The sequence below is a fragment of the Mesoplodon densirostris genome, chromosome 11 (genome assembly GCF_025265405.1).
Source record: "Mesoplodon densirostris isolate mMesDen1 chromosome 11, mMesDen1 primary haplotype, whole genome shotgun sequence".
Classification (NCBI taxonomy): domain Eukaryota; kingdom Metazoa; phylum Chordata; class Mammalia; order Artiodactyla; family Ziphiidae; genus Mesoplodon; species Mesoplodon densirostris.
The window spans coordinates 9,240,332-9,261,122 of NC_082671.1; the positions used below are offsets into that span (position 1 = coordinate 9,240,332).

General features: G+C 43.5%; 2 protein-coding genes and 1 pseudogene across 4 annotated transcripts in view; 1 reads left to right on the plus strand and 2 right to left on the minus strand.

Moving 5' to 3' along the window:
- The window catches only part of PHC1 (polyhomeotic homolog 1), a 22,131-nt gene extending 18,570 nt beyond the window's left edge, over positions 1-3,561 (plus strand). For all 3 annotated transcript variants that reach the window (XM_060111910.1, XM_060111908.1, XM_060111909.1), the window contains 3 exons: positions 204-354; positions 816-1,047; positions 1,923-3,561. In XM_060111910.1, coding sequence (XP_059967893.1) covers positions 204-354; positions 816-1,047; positions 1,923-2,077 — 538 coding nt within the window. In that variant the 3' untranslated portion in view covers positions 2,078-3,561. The remainder of the gene's footprint in view (positions 1-203; positions 355-815; positions 1,048-1,922) is intronic.
- On the minus strand, positions 1,517-14,359 carry M6PR (mannose-6-phosphate receptor, cation dependent). The gene is made up of 7 exons (XM_060111913.1): positions 14,122-14,359; positions 8,655-8,834; positions 7,647-7,813; positions 6,503-6,612; positions 6,097-6,227; positions 5,116-5,242; positions 1,517-4,644 (listed from the first exon to the last, which is right to left on the minus strand). The coding sequence occupies exons 2-7, from the start codon at positions 8,831-8,833 to the stop codon at positions 4,522-4,524; spliced, it is 837 nt and encodes a 278-aa protein (XP_059967896.1). The 5' UTR covers position 8,834; positions 14,122-14,359; the 3' UTR covers positions 1,517-4,521.
- Positions 10,850-11,744, minus strand: LOC132498765 (small ribosomal subunit protein eS6-like; annotated as a pseudogene).
- Positions 14,360-20,791: the final 6,432 nt, after the last annotated feature.

Here is a 20,791-nt window from a genome sequence, read left to right on the forward strand (position 1 = left end):
TGTAGGCACCCCGCCTCACCCCCCTCCATCTAACCTTACACCCCTTCCCTAGGATCTGCTCAGGGCTCGTAGTTAATGTCTCCTCTGCTTTCATTCCCTTCCCCAAATCGGCCCTTAAAATCCCAATTCACATTTAGTGCAGGGGAGCAAGGTGGTCTTCTCTGGCAGCACTCATGACCTCCTGCACGTGCCCTGACCCGTAGGTATAATGTGAGCTGTAGCCACCAATTCCGGCTGAAGAGGAAAAAGATGAAAGAGTTTCAAGAAGCCAACTACGCCCGCGTTCGCCGGCGCGGACCCCGCCGCAGCTCCTCCGACATCGCCCGTGCCAAGATCCAGGGCAAGCGTCACCGGGTGAGCTGCCGGTGCGGGGCGCACTACCTCAGCAATGGGCCATTTTCCTTCCTCTTCCCCACAGGGCAGTTCCTTTGCCCAGCTAAAAAGAGTATGAGACCAGAACTCCGGTTTTGTGTTGATTGCCTTCCTCCAAATTCCAAGAGATCCCGACCTCTTTGTCCCTTCTCACCTTACTGGTTGCCTGTCCCTTCATCCTTCCGCTGTGTTTGAGGAGGGAGAATCTCGGGCAGTCGTTGGTAGAAGGGGAGAACTGAGGGATCCAGTTCAGACTTGAAAGGCACTCGAGAGTGGACTGGTGACTTCGGGCATTTGCACGTGAAGTACAGGTTATTTCACTTGTGCTAAGATGAGTTTTTCCTCTGTGCCCAATAGTAATCCAAACCCAGGGTGGCTGGGGAGAGGAGAGGGAAACCTCATGACACTGTTACTTGTGACCTGTTTTGTGGTTTTTTCTGTAGGGTCAAGAGGACTCTAGCCGGGGTTCAGATAATTCCAGTTACGATGAAGCACTCTCTCCAACATCTCCTGGGCCTTTATCCGTGCGAGCGGGGCATGGAGAACGTGACCTGGGGAACTCCAATACAGCTCCGCCTACACCAGAATTACATGGCATCAACCCTGTGTTCCTGTCCAGTAATCCTAGCCGTTGGAGCGTAGAGGAGGTGTATGAGTTTATTGCTTCTCTACAAGGTATCGCGGGCCTGTCCACCAGAACCCGGGTCACCTGTATTGCTTCATTTTCCTACAGTTTTCTTTAGGTCATCCCACAGGGGCTTTTGTAACTGGAAATGTAACGGACTTAAGCAGTAGAGGCTTAAGTATGGTATGACGAAGCCTCTACTCTTGGTATTTATTCCAGTTACTTGTCCACAGCCTGGTTCCCCAGTTTTCCTGGGTTGACTGTCCTCTGCTATGTCATTAATTTTGCAACAGTTGATTTTCATCTATGATTCTTAACCAATAATTTTTAGATAAAGTATTTTTTATGTGTTTAATTGGGATACCCACCATGGATAAAAGACTTTTCTCAGTGGAGAAGGGGATTAGGAAATAATGAGCCATTGTTACCCTGCTCTCTTCAAGGCAGGATTATTTATAAGCTATTCTTTTTTTTTAAAAAAAATAATAAATTTATTTATTTATTTATAATTTTGGGCTGCGTTGGGTCTTCGTTGCTGTGTGCGGGCTTTCTCTAGTTGCGGTGAGCGGGGGCCGCTCCTCAGCGCGGTGCACGGGTTTCTCATTGCAGCGGCTTCTCTTGTTGCGGAGCATGGGCTGCTCTAGGTGTGTGGGCTCAGTAGTTGTGGCGCACAGGCTTAGTTGCTTTGTGGCATGTGGGATCTTCCCGGATCAGGGATCGAACCCACGTCCCCTGAATTGGCGGGCACTGCGCCACCAGGGAAGTCCCTGTCTTGGTTCTTTTTGTTTTTATAAATAGCCAGTTGCTCTGATTTCATTTTGCTTCCAAAGCTTGCCGTCTCAGACCACTGTATTACTGAAATTAGGACAAGTACTTTGGTACTACCGTGTAGTTTCTCATACATATTCCCATCATTTCCTTCTAGGCTGCCAAGAGATTGCAGAGGAGTTTCGTTCCCAGGAGATTGATGGACAGGCCCTTTTATTACTTAAAGAGGAACATCTTATGAGTGCCATGAACATCAAGCTGGGCCCTGCCCTCAAGATCTGCGCCAAGATAAACGTCCTCAAGGAGACCTAAGGTGGCCCTCTTGCACAAACCAGCCTAAGGCAGACACTCCCCACTGTCCAGGTTATAACCTGGTGCCAGCAGAGACTTCACAGGGAAGACAGAGCTGTTCCAATTATGTATGTCTTCTGTAGAGGGGATTACTGAGACAGGGAAGACAAGTGCAAGAATTGGTCGCTGGTGCTACATGGCGGCAGCTTTGACGTTTCTCTGGGTTCTCCTTTATTTTTTAAATCTTTACGACTCTCACCTACCCTCATCCAATCTTTATAAACGAGGCAGTCTAGAGAACTAGGACTGCTCGGCCTTATCCCGGAGCGGAGCGTCTAGCCAGGGTCAGAATTCTCCTAGAGGAGGAATGTACAGTATGGTGAGGCGAGGAAATGGGTGGAATGTAGGTGTGCCTCAGCAATGGGGGAGCTAGGGTCTTCTAGCTTGTGTGACACAAGTAGCAAAATCTGGCACTCCCTCTTCCCTCTGGATCGTCTGACTGTAGCTGTGGCCCAGAGTTTTGTTGTCACTCCCTTAGTATTGGATATTTTCTCCTGCATCCACGGCAGGGTCACCAGCCAGGGTAGAGACTGGGTTGGCATCATTCTGATTTGCTGCAGGGACTAAAAGTTTTGGGCACACATGTGGCTGTTGTCTTTCTTTCCGCATCCCCCTGCTCCTTTCCAGTTTTATCTGTTGTCTCCTACCCCACCTTTCTTTTCCATTCCAACTCTGCTCTGTCCTATAGCTTTATAAAGCAGGAGCGCGTGGGACTGAGGTCAGGAATAGAAGTACCTGCCTTAGGCGCTATACCTTATACAACAAAAATATTAAATATTTTTTTTCCTCCTCAGTAAAAGGATGAAAATTGGTCTCAGTTGTCTCTTACTCCATCATTCCAGTGTATCTACCCTCTTCTTTCACACAAATGACTAGGCCAACTGTGTGTTTTTTTTTTAAATCTTTTAAGTGTTTTTGTACAAAAAAATGTATACATATATTTTTTGCATTTTTAAAACACCAGAGTGTGGGGGAGGGATGCAAACAAATAACAAAAAAGATGCTTTTATAACATTATTTTCCCTGTTTAGAAAGAAGAAAAAAAAATCATTCCAATAGTATTTAAAAGTCCAAAGATGAAATCATTTCATTTCCTTCTCTAAAGGCTAAGAAAGGCCCCTGCCTATTGATTCCATCCTCCTGTGTCCAGTGGAGCCATGTTACTCTTCAGTGGCCCAGGCTCGCTACCACACAAAGATCAGGCCAGGTTTCTGGGCACACGGCCTGAACAGAAAGGTGGAAGCATCAGAAGATTAAGACCGTCTCCCCACAGAAGTAATGTCGTGGGCAAGAAGACACGTCCCTGAGCCAGAAAAAGGGACAAGTGCTGCAGCCGCCGCAGCCAGGGCGGAAGGTGGCAGGGCCCTGGATGTCCCACTTCTGCCTCCATTCCCTTTCCAGAAGACTGGGGGCAAAAAAAAAAAAAAAAAAAAAAAAAGTCAAAATGACATGCCTACGAAGGAAAGTGCAACATGTTTAGAAATACTGCTGGAGGGAATGTTTTAGGAGTAAGAAAAGCTTTGCCAGCTTTGACCGCAAGTGGGAGAAGCAAGTCATCAAGGAGATCCCACTACAAGGTAAACAGACTTCCCTTTTCTGGAACACCGGCAGCATAGGAGGTCAATTTCAATGTCCCTTTCCAATGGACTGGACTCCTGGATTAGGCATTTTGGCTGCCGATGGACCAATAACCTAAGACTACAATCCAGGTCCTAGCTCCAGCGATAAAGTCACTCCAATGCCAGCAAATGATGTATGGTACCTTGTAATCCTCTAATTGGGAAATTTCAAATTTTCCCATCCTAATCCCAGAGGTGGGAGAATTAAGTCTATGACATCACCAGGCTCAAACCAAATGGCAGTACTTGGACTACAACCAAGTAATCACTGCAAAATAGTTCCAAGCAGCAAGAAATTACATCCAGATTCTCACGGAGACTACTACTGGAGGGTACAGAGTAACAGCATGAAAGCAATCAAACCTTGTATAAATAATGTTTCTTTGCTTTTTTTTTTTTTTTTTTGAATTAAAGAAATCCAGTGTCTCAAAAACTTGTGAAAATGTGTTTAAAAAAGGAAGGGTCAGGGAGCCTGCCGTACCCTTTTGCTCATGATAACTCCCCTACTTGTACTTTCTGATACCAAGAGACAGTGCAACAGCCTCTGCTGCCATTGGCCCTATTATATGATCTCTGTCCTACAACTGTACCTCTCAGGAGGGAAAACAAATAGGGAACAAAGGGAAGGCATTTCTGCTACTGACAAGTGGATGCAAACCAAAAGCAAACCGGAAAGCAAGAGCAATATTAAGGGTGAGATGAGAGACTGGAGCGGAGGCTGCTTAAGAAACCTGGCTGAGGATGCTTTGGTTTGGGGGCTGAAGAAGCCGGACATTTAAAGTGCAATCACATCGGTAATAAATGATCATCCCTTTCTTCTGACTCCTCCCCCAGCTGGTCATCCCCCACACCACGATATGCAGCAGGCACATTTCGGGGTTTAGATCGGCACACAAAGTCACAACCATCCTGCAGGGGGAAAGGAAAGGAAGGAAACGATCATTTGAAATCAGCAGCTTTCAGGTGGGCAGAGTATGTTTATGGTCTAAGAATGTGGCAGGAACTGGTTTTCTCCAGGGATAACGAAGAGAAAACCCCAAAGCTCCAAGGATCAGCCTGAATCAAATGTGGGGAAGAACAGACAGGTTCTAACTTGGCCTCACCCTTTCCTCACCTAGGCTCCTTAAGAGCTGTATCAGGTTCCCAAATCTCAGCAAAAGGACTGCTCTTCCAGCCAAGCCTTAGCAAGGCCGGACGCTAAGATGCTATGTTGCTTACCTGTACTAGGGCAACCAACTGTCTTGGTTTGCTGGGACTTTTGTGGTTTTAGCACCCAATGTCCTGTGTCTCGGGAAACCCCTCAGTCTGGGCAAACCAGGATGGCTGGTCATTGAACCTTGTCTGTAGGCCACGGACTCAGCCAGCTGCCCTGTTACTTACTGCTACCAGGTTGCCAAGATCCTGCCAGAAGGCCAAGTGGGGAAACTGCTCCATTCCTTTGGCTCCCACCACCAGTCGCTGGTACAGGAACCCCCCGATGATATAGACAGCGATCAGCGATGCAAACCTGTTGAGGGAGAAAGACATCTATACTCAAAAACCAAGAAATAGTAAGACTCAGATACTAAAGATAATCTCTATATTCATTGCTACCTGTTTCCTAAGCTGTGTTCCATAAAAATGAAAGGAAAAACAAAAGCGGTAGTCAGTTGAATGAACAAGGGGGCTGGTAGGTCCTTAGAAAACCAATTAGAGTGTCAGTCTGAGAAAACCAGAATGATCAGAATAAAATAAGAGTTTGTGACTCTGACTTAGGGCTGAGAACAGTCACCATTAGATATACAACGCCATTTCTTTAAAAGTTCTAATAATCTAGGGCTTCCCTGGTGGCGCAGTGGTTAAGAATCCGCCTGCCAAAGCAGGGGACACGGGTTCGAGCCCTGGTCCGGGAAGATCCCACATGCCGCGGAGCAACTAAGCCCATGCACCACGATTACTGAGCCTGCGCTCTAGAGCCCACGGGCCACAAGTACTGAAGCCCATGCACCTAGAGCCCGAGCTGCACAACCAAGAGTAGCCCCCGCTTGACGCAACTAGGGAAAGCCGTGCGCAGCAACAAAGACCCAATGCAGCCAAAGATAAAAATAATAAATAAATTTATTAAAAAAAAAAATTCTAATAATCTAATGGCAGCATATTAAAAACTGTCCAGCCCTCCAGTAGGGGAAAAACCCTACATCCAAATGCAAATATTTATTGGCGATAAAACATTAAGTCATTTTTAAAAACCTGCAGAGTTTAAAGAGGATTTTTACAAATTACAGTATAACATATGCATGCACACAAACTATTTGTACCTATAGACCTCCAAGTAATTGTGGAGTTAAAAAAGTTTGGACTGATAAAGGAAAAAGTACTCACGTGACAAGTAAGATAGAACCCACACTGAGGTGGGAGATCTCTGGGGAACAGGCCAGGCTGCTGTCTATCTCAAAGAGGTAGAAACAATCTTGGACTTTGCCTCGCTCCTCAAACACAGGGTTAAAATTGTCCTGATGACAAGAGGACAGAACACAACATTTATGTTGCGTCTCACACCTGTCTGAAAAAAGCACAAACCCACAAAACCCCCAAAACATGTGTTTTCTCCTGGTTCAAAACCTCCTCTTCCATGTATGATGGAACACAGGTGCCTATGACTCAGGAAAAGCTGAACTTCTTGTTTTATCTCCTCCCTCCCAATTATCTTGTTCCCTCTGGACAGTCTCTCCCACCTCAGGCCAGTCCTTTCATTTCCTCTAGGCTCCTAGGCCCCAGGGTGCCTCACCGCTAGGGTGTGTCGATTGCAGGAGATCATCACCACTGCCCGACGCTGCTCCTTGCCGCAGTGATTGTCATATTCATCACCCCCTTTATAGATCAGCATGATCCAATTACCTGAGGAGGGACAAGGAAAATGGAGCTTTGGGGTGCGGGAAAAGCAGAGGCAGACCTGGGCACTGTGGTAGAGTGGAAGTGAGTTCAATGAAATGGGCTGTAATTAAAATAACCCTTTCAGGATGAGCTCTGTATAGCAGAAACAGCAGCTAAACCTCGCTCCTTTGTAACAGCTATGTGTTCCCTTATTAAGACGACTAGGAATCAGACAGTCATACAAGAATAACCTTAATCTTCCACAAAAATTAAGGCAACTGATAGTGCAAATACAATTATGATCCATACCTTAATCATGACTCATTTTCCGAATACCTGCTAACAGCAAAAGGAGGGGTTCCATACAATTACTTGGTGGCAAGGGAAAGCCTAAGATCATAAAGTCGCCCCAGATAAATTCAAAGTGGATGATTTTGAAGACTGAGGGGCATTTTTCCCTCTTTAGTATTTACTGTGTTCAAATTTCTTTCGCAAAGTATCATCTGATAAATAATCACGTGAGGTGAATCAGGTAAGGACTGCTTCCAATTTTGCATATGAGAAAACAAAAAGGTGAAATAATTTTTCAAAGTCACAGGACAAAAAAATAAGAGCTGGATCAAAAATCCAGTCTGACCCCTAGCCCCAAACTCTTGACATTGTTTTTTATTATGTTATTTATAGGAGCAACAATGTGCAATGAATAAATTTATCTATCTGCTTAAGGGAGGAAAACAGACCATAGTTGCTCAGAGTCCTTTCCAGCAATATGATTTTATGACTTTTGAGAAATATTATCAACATAACTCAAGATGGTGGGGAAATTTCTGTAGACTGACTGGTTTGCAAAAAAGCTTGATCTCACTTTAAAACAAACACATAAATGTCCTGAGCCTTGGCTGTGGAGGAGCTGTGGAACTAGGTATCCTGTGGTTTGCAGGTGTCTCAGGTGAGCTGAACCACACATACGGTATGGTACACTGAAGAGCCTGGGAAGGGCTGAGACATACAGGATTAACAGAGGGCTTCAGTTAACTGATCAACAGGGAGAAGCTTACTTCCGTTGAAGATCTGAGTCTCATTGAGTCTCCCGACGACTGTCTCCTTCCCATTACTTTTGCTGATCTGCACCAGGCCTGCCCCAGAGGTGTGGTTGCCAGCTTCTCGGCACACCCGGAACATGTAGATATACGTGTCTGAGCCCTGGCCCACGGTGCTCTCAAAGCTGTGAGGAGAAGAGAGGAGAAGGAAGAGGACAGTTACAGCTGTCGGCCTTAGGAAGAGCAGTTTTCCTTTTTAACGACAACAACAATGGTGCACTCAACTTATTTATCTGATGTCACGGCTAAACGTCCTAGTGAATAATATCTGTTGCATCATGAGATAGCCATGACCCAGACAGAACACCCTAACTGTTGATGATGACTGATTAAAATACAGAATCCAAGACAGCTAGTATTCTAGATATTTCTAGAATAATTGCTCTAGACTATGCTAAAACATTAGCTACTACTTCCCCTTGAGTAAGGGTCTATGTTCATGAGATTCCTTAAAGATTATCTTCCTTCCTTAAAGGAAGGAAGGACCTTAAAGGACCCTCCTTCCTTGAAGATTATCTTCAGATTTATATACCAGAAGATTCCTGACACTTATGATGATGCAGTAGGCCTAAATATGTGATTCTGATACTTCTAAATATCCAGGCATCAAATAATGCTGTTTAGTTCCTATGAGCTGGTTTCTTGGATCCAGTCTTGGAAACCGCTACTCTTCTGCATAAGGTACCTGCACACGGCTGCTGAACACTGGGCTGAGCATGTGCTCTATATCATGAAGGAAAGCAAGATAGCATGGCCAAATAAGACTAATATTGCTAAAGTTCAGATTAGAACCGTCTCTCAGAGGAGGTTATGATACATGTATCCCCCCTATGTTGGGGGGGGGATAAAATCAGTACTACATACTAAATACTAGTAAATAAAATACTAAAATAAAATCAGTAAGAGGAGGAAGAGATTCTTTAATAAAGCTGTCTCCTCAAGCCCTTTAAGATTCTTCTCATTTACCTTTTGTTAAACAGCGGCGTCAGCCTCTTCAGTAGAGCCAACTCTTTCTCTGACTCTTTATCCTTTTCTCCTACCAGGTCGCATGTTTTTTCTTCGGTCTGCCAGGATTCTCTTACTGCCACAGCCAGCAGCAGCAGCAGCAGCAGGCCAGTCCTCCAGGAGCTGTAGAGGGGGAACATCCTTTTGGGAGAGGGAGTGTGTGTGTTAGGGAAAGAGGGAGAGGATCGGGAGAGAAGGGAAAGAAAGAAAGCATATGAATGTGTCATAAATGAATGGTATTTTTTTAACCTTTTAATCTTCCACCCACCACCTATTATTTTACACTAGCCAGTTTTCTTCATTATTATGATGTTGGGCTTTATTTTCTTGTCTCCATTTCAAGTTCTGTTTTCCCCATTATTTAATATTCAGAATTGGAACCTTAGGTCTCCAGGTTTCTCTTTTTCTTTTAAAAACTTATTTCAAAAGCGTCTTCCTAGCTGACTCCCTTGCCTGACACCACTGGTCACCTCCTGTCCTTCTCGTGCCCCTTTCATGTGCATTCAACAAAGAGGACAGCAGTGGCCTTGGTGAAGAGTTAGTGTCTACAGATTGTTGTTGAGATTTCTGCAAGGTGCGCACAAGAAAAGAATGTCTAGACTTCTAAGCTGTATTGGGAGAAAAACACATTTTTGGTCCTAGAAACTGTCAGAAGAACCAATCAGTGGCCTAGAGAATACTTAAGTGTGACTAATAAACAGTATTTTGATTACGCAGAAACTATAAGATTCTTTGGCATATTACTTTTTTTTTTTTTTTTTGCGGTATGCGGGCCTCTCACTGTTGTGGCCTCTCCCGCTGCGGAGCACAGGCTCCGGACGCGCAGGCTCAGCGGCCATGGCTCACGGGCCCAGCCGCTCCGCGGCATGTGGGATCTTCCCGGACCGGGGCACGAACCCGTGTCCCCTGCATCAGCAGGCGGACTCTCAACCACTGCGCCACCAGGGAAGCCCAACAAATATTACCTTTTAATATCTCTGTGCCAAGAGCACCTGTGTTAGGAAACCCACATACAGATATACATATACATACGTATATACACACATGCACATATATATCTATCACCTGTGTCGGGAAACTCTATATATCAGTCACTTTCAGTCTAATTCATAGGTAAGTCCTTCAGAACAAACCATGGGGCTGAGAAGAGGGAAAGGAAAGAACAAAAAGCATTAAATTATGACAGCCTGGTGGAGACATCCTTGCCTCTTTACCATCTGGTGAGAAATTACATTAAGATGTCTCATTACTTAGAGTTCAATACTGGTTCATAAATACTGCTTAAACCAGTGGCCCTCCATAAGATAATACTCGAATTACAATTGACACTTGATAAGGGCTAGTTGGAAGTTATTAAGAAAGATGTAAAATAGAGAAAAAGACTTGAATACTTTGGGACCTAAGTCCTCATTTTAATATTCAGGAGCATCTAACAGTCTTTGTTCATATTCACCATAAGAATGATGAACAGAGATAAACACAGCCACAGCACCTAAAACTCGACATCTACCTGTTCTGATGTCTCACCTCTGGAAAAATCATTCAATCATTTAAATGACAGGAAGAACAAAATTCACTAGGTTCAAATGAGTGGTTTGAATAAGCATTCCAAAACCCACCTCAGGCTCCACAAGTCATGAACCTCAAGAGTTTCTAGCTTCCAATTGCTGATAACTCTTGGGATTCATCACGTCACTTTACAATTTAGCATATCCAATTAATCTGATGCTTGTACTGCTTTAGGAATGGAAACATGCGGCTGTTTCCCAAACTCATTTTCTTTTCTCTAATTCCATCTTTACACCCAGGATACACTGATTTACCCTTTCAAAAGAATTCACTTTGGTATCCATTAATGATCCCTTAGGCCATCACTACTGGTTAATTTTATAACAGTATCACCAATTTTTCTGATACAAAGATTCAATTCTTCCAAACTTTTCTCACTTATGATAAAATGCTTTCATACTACAAGTCTGGACTTCGGTTTGAATACTCTTTTAAAGTCCTTTAATTCTTTGTCATGCTGGTCCACCGACTCCACTGCATTTTTAGCACATAAAACTTAAAACAGGCAGAATTTAATGGGTACTAATAGGTACCTGAATAAATTTTCTCCACTCTCCTCAACAAACTTACTTTTTTTTTTTTTTTTTTTTTTGATATCTGATCTCATTTATTTGTTACTCTTAGAACATCTCGTTTTTGACTGGACTCAGACTTAGAGGTAGAAGCTCTCAGAGGACAGCCTCCGTCTCTTGGCAATCTGTTCCTGGTGTTTTTCTTTGACTTCCTTCATTCACTTGGCCCAGAGTTTAGCATATTCTGCAGCCTCTTCCTTATTTTCTTAGTACGCTGTTTCTTCAGAGCAATATGCTGACGTTTGTGTTGCAGAACACGTGGAGTAACAAGACGCTGAGTCTCGTGTGCTTTGGTCCTAGGTTTCTTACCTTCTTTGTTTAGGGGTTTTCTCTCACAATATACTGGCGGACATAGAGAGAGACTGAAAAGTCTGTGGATTCTGCTAGCTCTTTTGGGGCCCAGCAAACGAGGCGAAGTTGTGAGTCCAGGAATATGCTTCTCCCCTTTTTCCATTATGACCAAATTGAGAACACTCAGATTGGCATCCACAATGCAACCCCGTACAGATTTGTGCTTTCTTTCTCCAGTCCTCCTTGGTCTGTAACAGGAATGCCCCTTACTCAGTAGCGAGTAGACTCTACCATGGGTCCAGACACCTGCTTCATGGGGAAAACCTTGTTTGTTGTTCCCACCGATTCAGACCACATAACCCTTCCATTCTTCACCCAGAGCATCAGCAGCAACTTCTGTGGCCATATGCTTCTTACAAAAGGTATGAAGTTTTTGTTCATCGTCCACTTCAATGAGTTTCTGGCAGCCACTGGCTGGGTAAGAGATGTTCAACTTCATCCTGAAGTGGCCAACCGCCTCTGAGGCACCATGATAAAGAGCTAAACGAACTTACATTTGACCTTCTTTTTTTAAAATTTATTTTATTTATTTATTTTTGGCTGTGTTGGGTCTGCATTACTGTGTGCGGGCTTTCTCTAGTTGCGGTGAGCGGGGGCTACTCTTTGTTGCGGTGCGCGGGCTTCTCATTGCGGTGGCTTCTCTTGTTGTGGAGCACGGGCTCTAGGCGCGTGGGCTTCAGTAGTTGTGGCGCACGGGCTTAGTTGCTCCGCGGCATGTGGGATCTTCCCGGACCAGGGATCAACACGTGTCCCCTGCATTGGCAGGCGGACTCTTAACCACTGCGCCACCAGGGAAGTCCCACATTTGACATTCCGTTTCCCACATTCCACTAGGGCAACCAATACTTGGGAAGTCATCTCCCTGACTTGGTGTACTCCAAACATCAATTCATCGTAGTAATATTAATAAGGTGTTTCCATAGAATAAGTATAGCCAGCCACAAAGTCTGAGGCTCCCATAAACACATACAAAGCATCAACAGGAAACACTTAAATAGAGTGCTTGCCTTTTGCTAGGCATTTAACATACATTAACCAGTTAAGCCTTACAAAAACCCTATGCAGTAAATATAATGACTGTCCTTATTTTACAGAGGAGAAAACTAGACACAGCTAGTGGAGTGAACCAGATAGTGCAGCTCTGAGCTCATGGTCTACACTTAACCATTCCTTTCACATTAAGTTTCTGGGGGATCAGAGTAGGCAGTCAAAGTCTTGCTTTCATTTTGACAAAGCAAGAAGGGGAAGTGACCCCTCACATGGTTCACCAAATAGGAGGCGGAATAAAGAACCCAGACCTCAATCTCCTACCTTCTCTAAATTCACTCACTGTTCCACACAACTTGACCAGCTGACGAAAATAAGAGGCTCCTTTTAGTAGACTGATTAAGCATGACGTTTTCTTTATATACTAGCAGGACCCAATTTGAAATTTCAACTTTCTGTGCTTTCAATATTCTTTTATCCAGGACCATTTTCTGGAGGGATGCTCACACAGAAGGCTGTGTTCTTTGGCTTCAAAGTTAGTTCCTTATCTGTTAACAGTTGATGATTTCTTTCCCCAAATTAGAACAAAGACTCTCACAAAACTGGGAAAGGATGAAGGGCTGAACACCCTGCAGTCAGCATTAGTTGAGTTGAACTAGCTTTCATTTAATTATTGGTTCAAAAAGATAGGAGATAAAAAGAGATATATTCTTCTCTTTCCTGCTTAAGGTTTGGCTACGTTTGAGCTGCTTCTCTTTGATTCAGTAGCATATGCTCTAAGTGCTTTATCTAGATGATGTTCGTCAATCTTCACAACCCAGAAAAGTAGGTATAATTTCTCCCATTTTACAGATGAGGAAACTGATTCTTACAGAGCTTAAGTTACTTGCCTTAGGTTAAGTTACTTGCCTTAGGTTATACAAGTATTAAACATGTATGAAGTTATTAGTAAGGCAACTTGAATGAATCATGGTATAAAGCTATTTTCTGATAAATAAAGGAGTGAAAAAATGTATTGGTAAGAGTATGAAATCCAAGGGCTGGGTAGTCCCTTTTTACATCTAATTGTGCTACAATTAGATTCTCAAGGTGCAACACTTTGTCCTACATACTCTGGAAACAAGCGGCAGGACTTAAAGATTTTGAAAAATCCCTTTCAATTTTCTTGTTCTACGATAGATCCATACAGTTAAGGCTAAAAACTTCTCCTCCGATGGGATGACCAATGACTAAGCCAGGAATTGGGAAACACTTTACATCACTGGGCCTCTGTACCACTCACTTCCCCCAGACTAGCCATGACCATTTTCTGTTTTTCGGTGGAATTTCTACTTTCTTCTCTCTGGCTCATTTCTTATGGCGACAGCCCTTATCTCCTGTCTCCAGCAGCCCACACTTTCAGAAGTGCAGCCCTAACTAGCTGAACCGCCCAAGGCTGAAAAGCCTTAAGAAAGCAGCTCTATGGCCCAAGGGCGGAAGCCCCCTCCAAAGAGAAACGCAAACCCCTCTATTGGCGACTCTTCGTACCATACACTCATCTCCCTCAAACTTCTTCCAGGCTTCCAGACATTCGCGTCCCGTCTAGTCTCCCGACTTTCCAAATGCTTAGAGCCATACCCTCTACAAATGATGCCACCTGACCTCCCTCTACGATGCGGGCCAAAATCCCGTCTACAGGTATCCAGTAACACCTCGAACGGACTCCAGACTTAGCGACCTTCCTTTCTCTGCCTTCCAAACTCTGGTCTTGGAGATCCTTTCTCCCTCACTCCTTTGGCGACTCTGTAACTCCCCAACCTTACGCCTCCGCCTTTCTACCCTCAGGCTCCTTAGCTGGATTTTTGGGCTAGAACCCGGGCCAAGGGAGACTCAGCGATCCCGGCCCCCGTCACAGCCACGAGGGGTGAGCGCTCTCCAGCCCACTCCTCCTCCACGCCCCTCGTACTCACGTGTCACGGGCAAAGGGAGCAGCCACAGCTCAGAATCCCCGGCCGAGTACCTGCTCGCGGGTGGGAGACAGAACCAGCGAGGGGCCGGCCGCAGACCCCGGTTCCAGAGCTCGCGGCAGAGCCAGCGACCCCACGAGCGCCTCGCTGGGCTCCACTCCGAGAACCGGAAACAGGAAGTGCCGGGCGGCCGCTGGGCAACTGCTCCTCCCACTAGACCCCGCGGCATGTCACGGTAGAACCATTTCGCCCCTTTCCCCTTCCCGGCCTCTCAGATCATCCCGGACGCTGATTGGCCAGGACCGTGGGGGTTAGGCTCCGCCCTCGAGGCATCAACTCCAATCCCTATCGAGATTTGCAAGTTTAGTTCCACCTTTGCGGGTCGCCTTTCTACTGACTGGGATCCCAGACTCCCACCTCCTGGCCTCTCGGCTCGGGCCCTTGTCACGCGGGGTCACGCGGGGGTCACGCGCGTTCACGCGCCAGGCTCGCTCCCTGGTAGGTCGGACCGGAGGGCGGCGGAAGTGGAATTGCGGGGCGGGGCCAGGTCCCCAGGCCGCGGCGGGAGCTGTAGTTCTCGTGCTGGTTGCTGCCTCAGAACGTCTGCCGCCTGAGGGGGACGCTGGTTCGCTGTGTGCTGGCCCCGAGTCGCGTTGTCCCTGGAGGATAGTGGAGAGAGACCGGGTTGTGGTCCTCCTGGCTTTCTTACCGTCACTTTTGTTCCTTACGTCCTGCCTCCGGTTTAGCACCTTGAGGTGCGGCAGGGGTTACTATTCCAGTTAGCCTTATCGTCCCTCCGGCATTTTGTGTGATAAACACTCTGCAGCCACTTCTGCTGACCGAGACAAGTCAATTTGTGGTCTTTGCGCCTTTGCTAAGATCCTTTGCGGTGTCTCTCACGTGTGGCGTCTTAGCCGCATGTGGAAGCCCTACCCGTTCATAGAACTCGGTTCCTAGGCTCCTGTGACTCCTGGACTCACCCTCTTCAGCTGGAACCGTTCCGTCCTCCCAGTGCCTGCTGGCTGCTCGCACCTGGCTTTAGTCTGGTTTCTTTCTGCTTTGATTCCTCCGTTGCATTTGCGTGTGCCTCCCAACGTCTCCTCGGATGGGGACTGGATTTTGATTCCTCTTTGAGCTCACCAGAGCTAGAACAGCGTTTTGAATCGAATAATAATAGAAGCTCACACTGTGAGAAACCCGGCACTGTTGTACGTGCTTTAAACGAGTATCAATTCACTTCACCTTCACGACCAGCTTACTGAGGAAGTATGTTATCCCCATTTTACAGATGAATAAATTAAAGGCGACAGAGGCTAAGTGACTTTTTTTTTTTTTACTTACCCTGGGCCCCACAGCTACTAAGTTATGGAGTCAGTATTCCGGCTCCATCATTTAGGGATAAGTTAGTTATATAGGTTGTGTTTACAGTCCAGAGTTCATGCTCTCGACACTGCGTTATACTGACTATAGGAAACTGCATTTGTTTATTAACTGGTACATTCAATTCAGGCTAGGTGGTATATCTGGGTTGGGTTTGGATGTGTCTTCAAGTAAAAAATACGAAAATTGAAAGATGAGTAGCTTTCTAATAATAAAAGTAATTTGTCTATTGACACATACACACTACTATGTATAGATTAGATAACTAATAAGAATCTACTGAATGGCACAGGGAACTCTATTCAATACTCTGTAATGATCTATATGGGAAAAGAATCTAAAAACAGAGCGGATATACGTGTGTCTATAACTGACTCACTTTGCTGTACAGCAGAAACTAACACATTGTAAATCAACTATACTCCAATAAAAATATTGAGAAAGCGCTTCTAGGAGGTTCCTAAAAGCAAATGTTGAGGCTGCCTCCTCTTTAGTATGTGCAGAAAAGGGAAGGGTGCTTGAAAGAGCTAGGTATTCTGATGCTTGCTTCAATTCATGGCTTTGAAAATTGTCCCAGACCTGCTCTTTTGTCGACTCTGAGGTGGGAGCTCTGTTGGGAATTCCTTTTTTAACCTCTCAAGAGCTTTGTCCTGTGTGAGTTTTTTGTTACAGGTTTTGCTGTGGTTTCACTGTCAAATACACTCTACCTGCTCACGTTTTCTGATCTGCTTAGCAATCTTTTGAAATTTGTTTGGTAGTTTCTCAGTCCCATTATGCATGTATTCAATTTGCCATCTTGAACCAGATTTCAATTTTGAACTTTTATTGATGCCCTCCTTTAAAAAATGATCATATTTAACATATTTCAAGGGCTAAATATATTTTTGTTTTTGGTAATTTTCAATTTTAATGTATCAGTAAATTAAACATTTTAGAAAAGATGCAAGAAGAGTACAAAGAACTCTTGTATACACTCTACCTAGATTTGCCAAGTATTTACATGTTGCCCCATTTGCTTTATTGGTCTCTCCCCCCGACCCATCCTCCCTACACACACACACACACACACACACACGCACACACACTTTTATTTTGAACAATCTGAGGGTAAGTTCCCCATTACCACTAAGTACATCATTGTGTATTTCCTAAGAATAATGACATTCTTAATTACCACAGTATAATTATCAAAATGAGGAACTAAAGCACTTTTTTACCCTTTCCCAACCACAGAAGCAAAGCCAGAGTCACACACTGCAATTAGTTGTCATTTTTCTTTACCTTATTTGACCTTGAAATTTGGAAAAGTACAGGTCACTTACTTTGTAGAATGTCTCTCATTTTGGTTTGGTCTGATGTTGCCTCCTGATTTAGGTATGCATTTCTTGATAGGACTAAGAGGGAAATAATGATCCTGTATCACTCAGCATCCAATCAGAAGACAGATACCACATGAGTCATTTTAAGGAAAAATTTAGTATAAATCATCGTTTTTTAGTAAAAAATAATTACTAAAAGGGATAAGAGAGGACTGTAAGTTACACACAAATCTTACAGAAGTAGGAACTACAAAATGCAGCTACTACCTTGAGGACTGAAGATGGGTTAAAAAGGAAGCAACTTAGAAACTTAAAGGAAGTGCTAACTTTCCACCCACAGGGGAGAGATTCAGACCTCTGAAGAAAGGGTGTGGTTCCTGCCACAGGAACATGCAGCCCACTCATGAGGTGAGAGAAAAATTGCTGGGGGCTGTGGGTCACTGGGTCACTGTTGAACTGTCAGTGGGAGCCTCTTTATGGTGGCTTCTTTGTCTTTTGGACTTGTCCCCATCATTTTTTGAGCAGTTCTTTACTTTTGGGCACATAGATGTTCCATGCGGATCTTGAACTTTTCTTACCCTAGAATCAGTCATATCTCGAAGGCGGCCTGGTTCCTTTTCGTGGAGAAGGGTACTGAGAAACCAAGATCTGATTACAGTGTGTGTTTATTGCTACTTGTGTGTCCTTGCTTTCGTCCCTCTCAGCAGACAGTTAGGATATCTATATATCTTTCCAAGAGTGGGAAATCAGCTCCCATTATATTCAACATATTTATATCTTTGTTCACACATGAGAAAACACAGGAAGTAATTTTATAACTGGTAAAGCAAGCCTACTAATTAGAGTTCAATGTTTGTTTAAAGTTTTATTTTTTTGTTATTGAGGTAAAATGTATAAATCATGAAATTCACAATGCTTTTTAAAATTTATTTATTTATTTATGGCTGTGTTGGGTCTTCGTTTCTGCATGCGGGCCTTCTCTAGTTGTGACGAATGGGGGCTACTCTTCCCTGCGGTGCGCGGGTTTCTTATTGCCATGGCTTCTCTTGTTGCGGAGCACGGGCTCCAGGCACGCAGGCCTCAGTAGTTGTGGCACATGGGCTCAGTACTTGTGGCTCGTGGGCTCTAGAGTGCAGGCTCAGTAATTGTGGCGCACAGGCTTAGTTGCTCTGTGGCATGTGGGATCTTCCTGGACCAGGGCTCGAACCCGTGTCCCCTGCATTGGCAGGCGGATTCTTGACCACTGCACCACCAGGGAAGTCCCACAACTCTTAAGTATAGAATTCAGTGAATCTTGACAAGTGCATCATAACTGTAACCCCCCTCTAATCAAGACTTAGCAGATTTTCATCACCCAAGAAAATTACCTCATGCCCTTTTCCAGTCATTCTCCTAGGCCTAGAGGCAACTATTGCTCTGAAATTTTTACCATAGATTAATTTTGTCTCTTCCAGAATTTCATATAAAATTGAATCATATACTATGTTTGGTTTCTTTCACTCAATATGATGTCTGTGAGGTTCTGTTGTTACATATATCAGTAGCAGGGTTTTTCTCTTGTTTTGGCTAGATAGTATTATATTGTATGAATATTTCACAACTTGTTGATCTATTCTTTTGATGGGTATTTAGGTTGTATCTATGTTTTCTTCCAAGAAGCTTTATAGTTTTAGCTTTTATGTTTGTATCTGTAATCAGTTTTTTAAAGTTTTTTAAAAAATATTTATTTTGTTTATTTATTTGGTTGCGCTGGGTCTTAGTCGTAGCGGCTGGGCTCCTTAGTTGTGGCTCGCGGGCTCCTTAGTTGTGGCATGCGAACTCTTAGTTGCAGCATGCATGTGGGATCTAGTTCCCTGACCAGGGATCAAACCTGGGCCCCCTGCATTGGGAGCACAGAGTCTTAACCTCTGTGCCACCAGGGAAGTCCCTGTAAGCAATTTTGAATTAATTTTTTTGTATTGTTGAGGTAGGGTCGAGGTCACTTTTTTTCCCACATGGATGTATAGGTCTTCCAGTAACGTTTGTTCACTTTTCTTTTTCCCTTAAGTTGCTTTGGAACTTTGTTGAAAATCAGTTGACTATATACATGTGATTCTGTTTCTGGACTTAATTCTGTTCCATTGATCTCTTTGTTCATTATTATGACAACAACACCCTGTCTTGCTTCTTCCAGCTTTATAAGTCTTGAAGTAAGTTAGTATAAATCTTCCTTGTTTTTTCAAGATTGTTTTGGCATTTCCATAAGTATGTTTAGAATCAACCTGTCAATTTCTATTTAAAAAATCTTGCTGGAATTATAATTGGGATTAATGTGAATCTAAAGGTAAATTTGAGGAAAATTGACATTTTAATAATGTTGAATTTTACAATCCATGGATAGGATATTTATTTAGGTCTTATCTAATTTCTTTCAGCTATGTTTTATAGTTTTCAGTGTGGAGGTCTTACATGTCATTTGTTACATTTATTCCCAAGTACTCATATTTTGATGCTTTTATAACTGAAAATATTGTGAAAGTTTTTTTTTAAATGAATGTTTGCTAGTAGTGTATAAAAATACAGTTGATTTTTGTATTTTGACCTATATCCTGTAACCTTACTAAATTTACTTATTTTGGCAGTTGCTTCTTTCTTTTGAACTTCTGGCCATTATGGTGTAACTGGGACTGGATTTATTTTCTCATCTGAAACAACTGGAAAACGAAAATATATGAAACAGTGGTTTTCAGATACTGGACAACAGGCAGTACAGGACAGTAATTCCTGAGAGAAGGAAAATAAGGTGAGCCCCTGCTTATCCTTGCTTACAGTTGCCTCTGCTTACTAATTCTTGTCAAAAAGTAAGCCTCAAAAGTATCAAACTGGTACCAAGTAACTGTGTCCGATAACAAAAGCCAAAAATTTTGAAAAGAGCTCAAGACAATTTGGCACCAACAGCATAAAATTCACAATGTCTGGAATCCAGCAAAAGATTATCAGGCATGCAAAGGAGGCAAATATAACCCATAACCAGGAGAAAAATCAGTCATTAGAAACTGAACCAGAAATGACAAAGATGAAAGAATTTGTAGAAAGGATGTTAGAATAGCTATTATAAATACACTTCATATGTTCAGTAGATAAGAGGAACATTGAACATTATAAAGAGAAAAAGGCAAGGTATTTTAAAAATAAACCAAATTATGCTTCCACAGATGAGAAATACAATATCTGAAATGATGCCATGAAAATATACTGAATGGAATCAACAGTAGACTAGAAACTACAGAAGGAAAGGTTAATTTTTTAAAAAATTTATTTATTTATTTTTGCTGCATCGGGTCTTAGTTCTGGCATGCAGGATCTTCACTGGGTCTTACGGAATCTTTTGTTGCGGCACATGGGCTTCTCTCTAGTTGTGGCGAGTGGGCTCCAGAGTGTGTGGACTCTGTAGTTGCAGCGTGCGGGCTCTCAAGTTGTGGCACATGAGCTTAGTTGCCCCGTGACATGTGGGGTCTTAGTTCTCCGAAGAGGGATTGAACCTGTGTCCCCTGCATTGGAAGGCAGATTCTTAACCACTGGACCACCAGGGAAGTCCCAGGAAAGTTAATTAACTTGAAGACATATCATTAGAAAATATCCAAAATAAACACAGGAGGATAAAAGACCCTCCCCCTCCAAAAAAATCCCCCAAAACCCAGAACTTCAGTTACTTATGGTACAATATCAAGCAATCAAATATATTTAAAATTAAAGCTTCAGAAAGAGGACAGAAAATAATTGGCCAAAATTTTTCAGAATTTGACGAAAACTATAAATTTACAAATCAGAGATATTCAATGAATATCAAGCAGAAGAAACATGAAGACACATTATTATCAAGCTGTTGAAAAGCTGTGATAAATAGAACATCCTAAAAGCAGCCAGAGGGGAAAAAACACAGTGGCATAATTCACATCAGAAACTGTGCAAGTCAGACAAAATTAGACACCTGT

Coding starts and splice junctions, on each gene's coding strand:
- M6PR (XM_060111913.1), bottom strand. CDS start 8,833: ATGTTCCCCCTCTACAGCTCCTGGAGGACTGGCCTGCTGCTGCTGCTG. Junction 6,613..7,646: donor GACTCAGATCTTCAACGGAA/GTAAGCTTCTCC, acceptor GTCCCTCCTCAG/GTAATTGGATCATGCTGATC. Junction 4,645..5,115: donor ATCTTGGCAACCTGGTAGCA/GTAAGTAACAGG, acceptor TTCCCCCTGCAG/GATGGTTGTGACTTTGTGTG.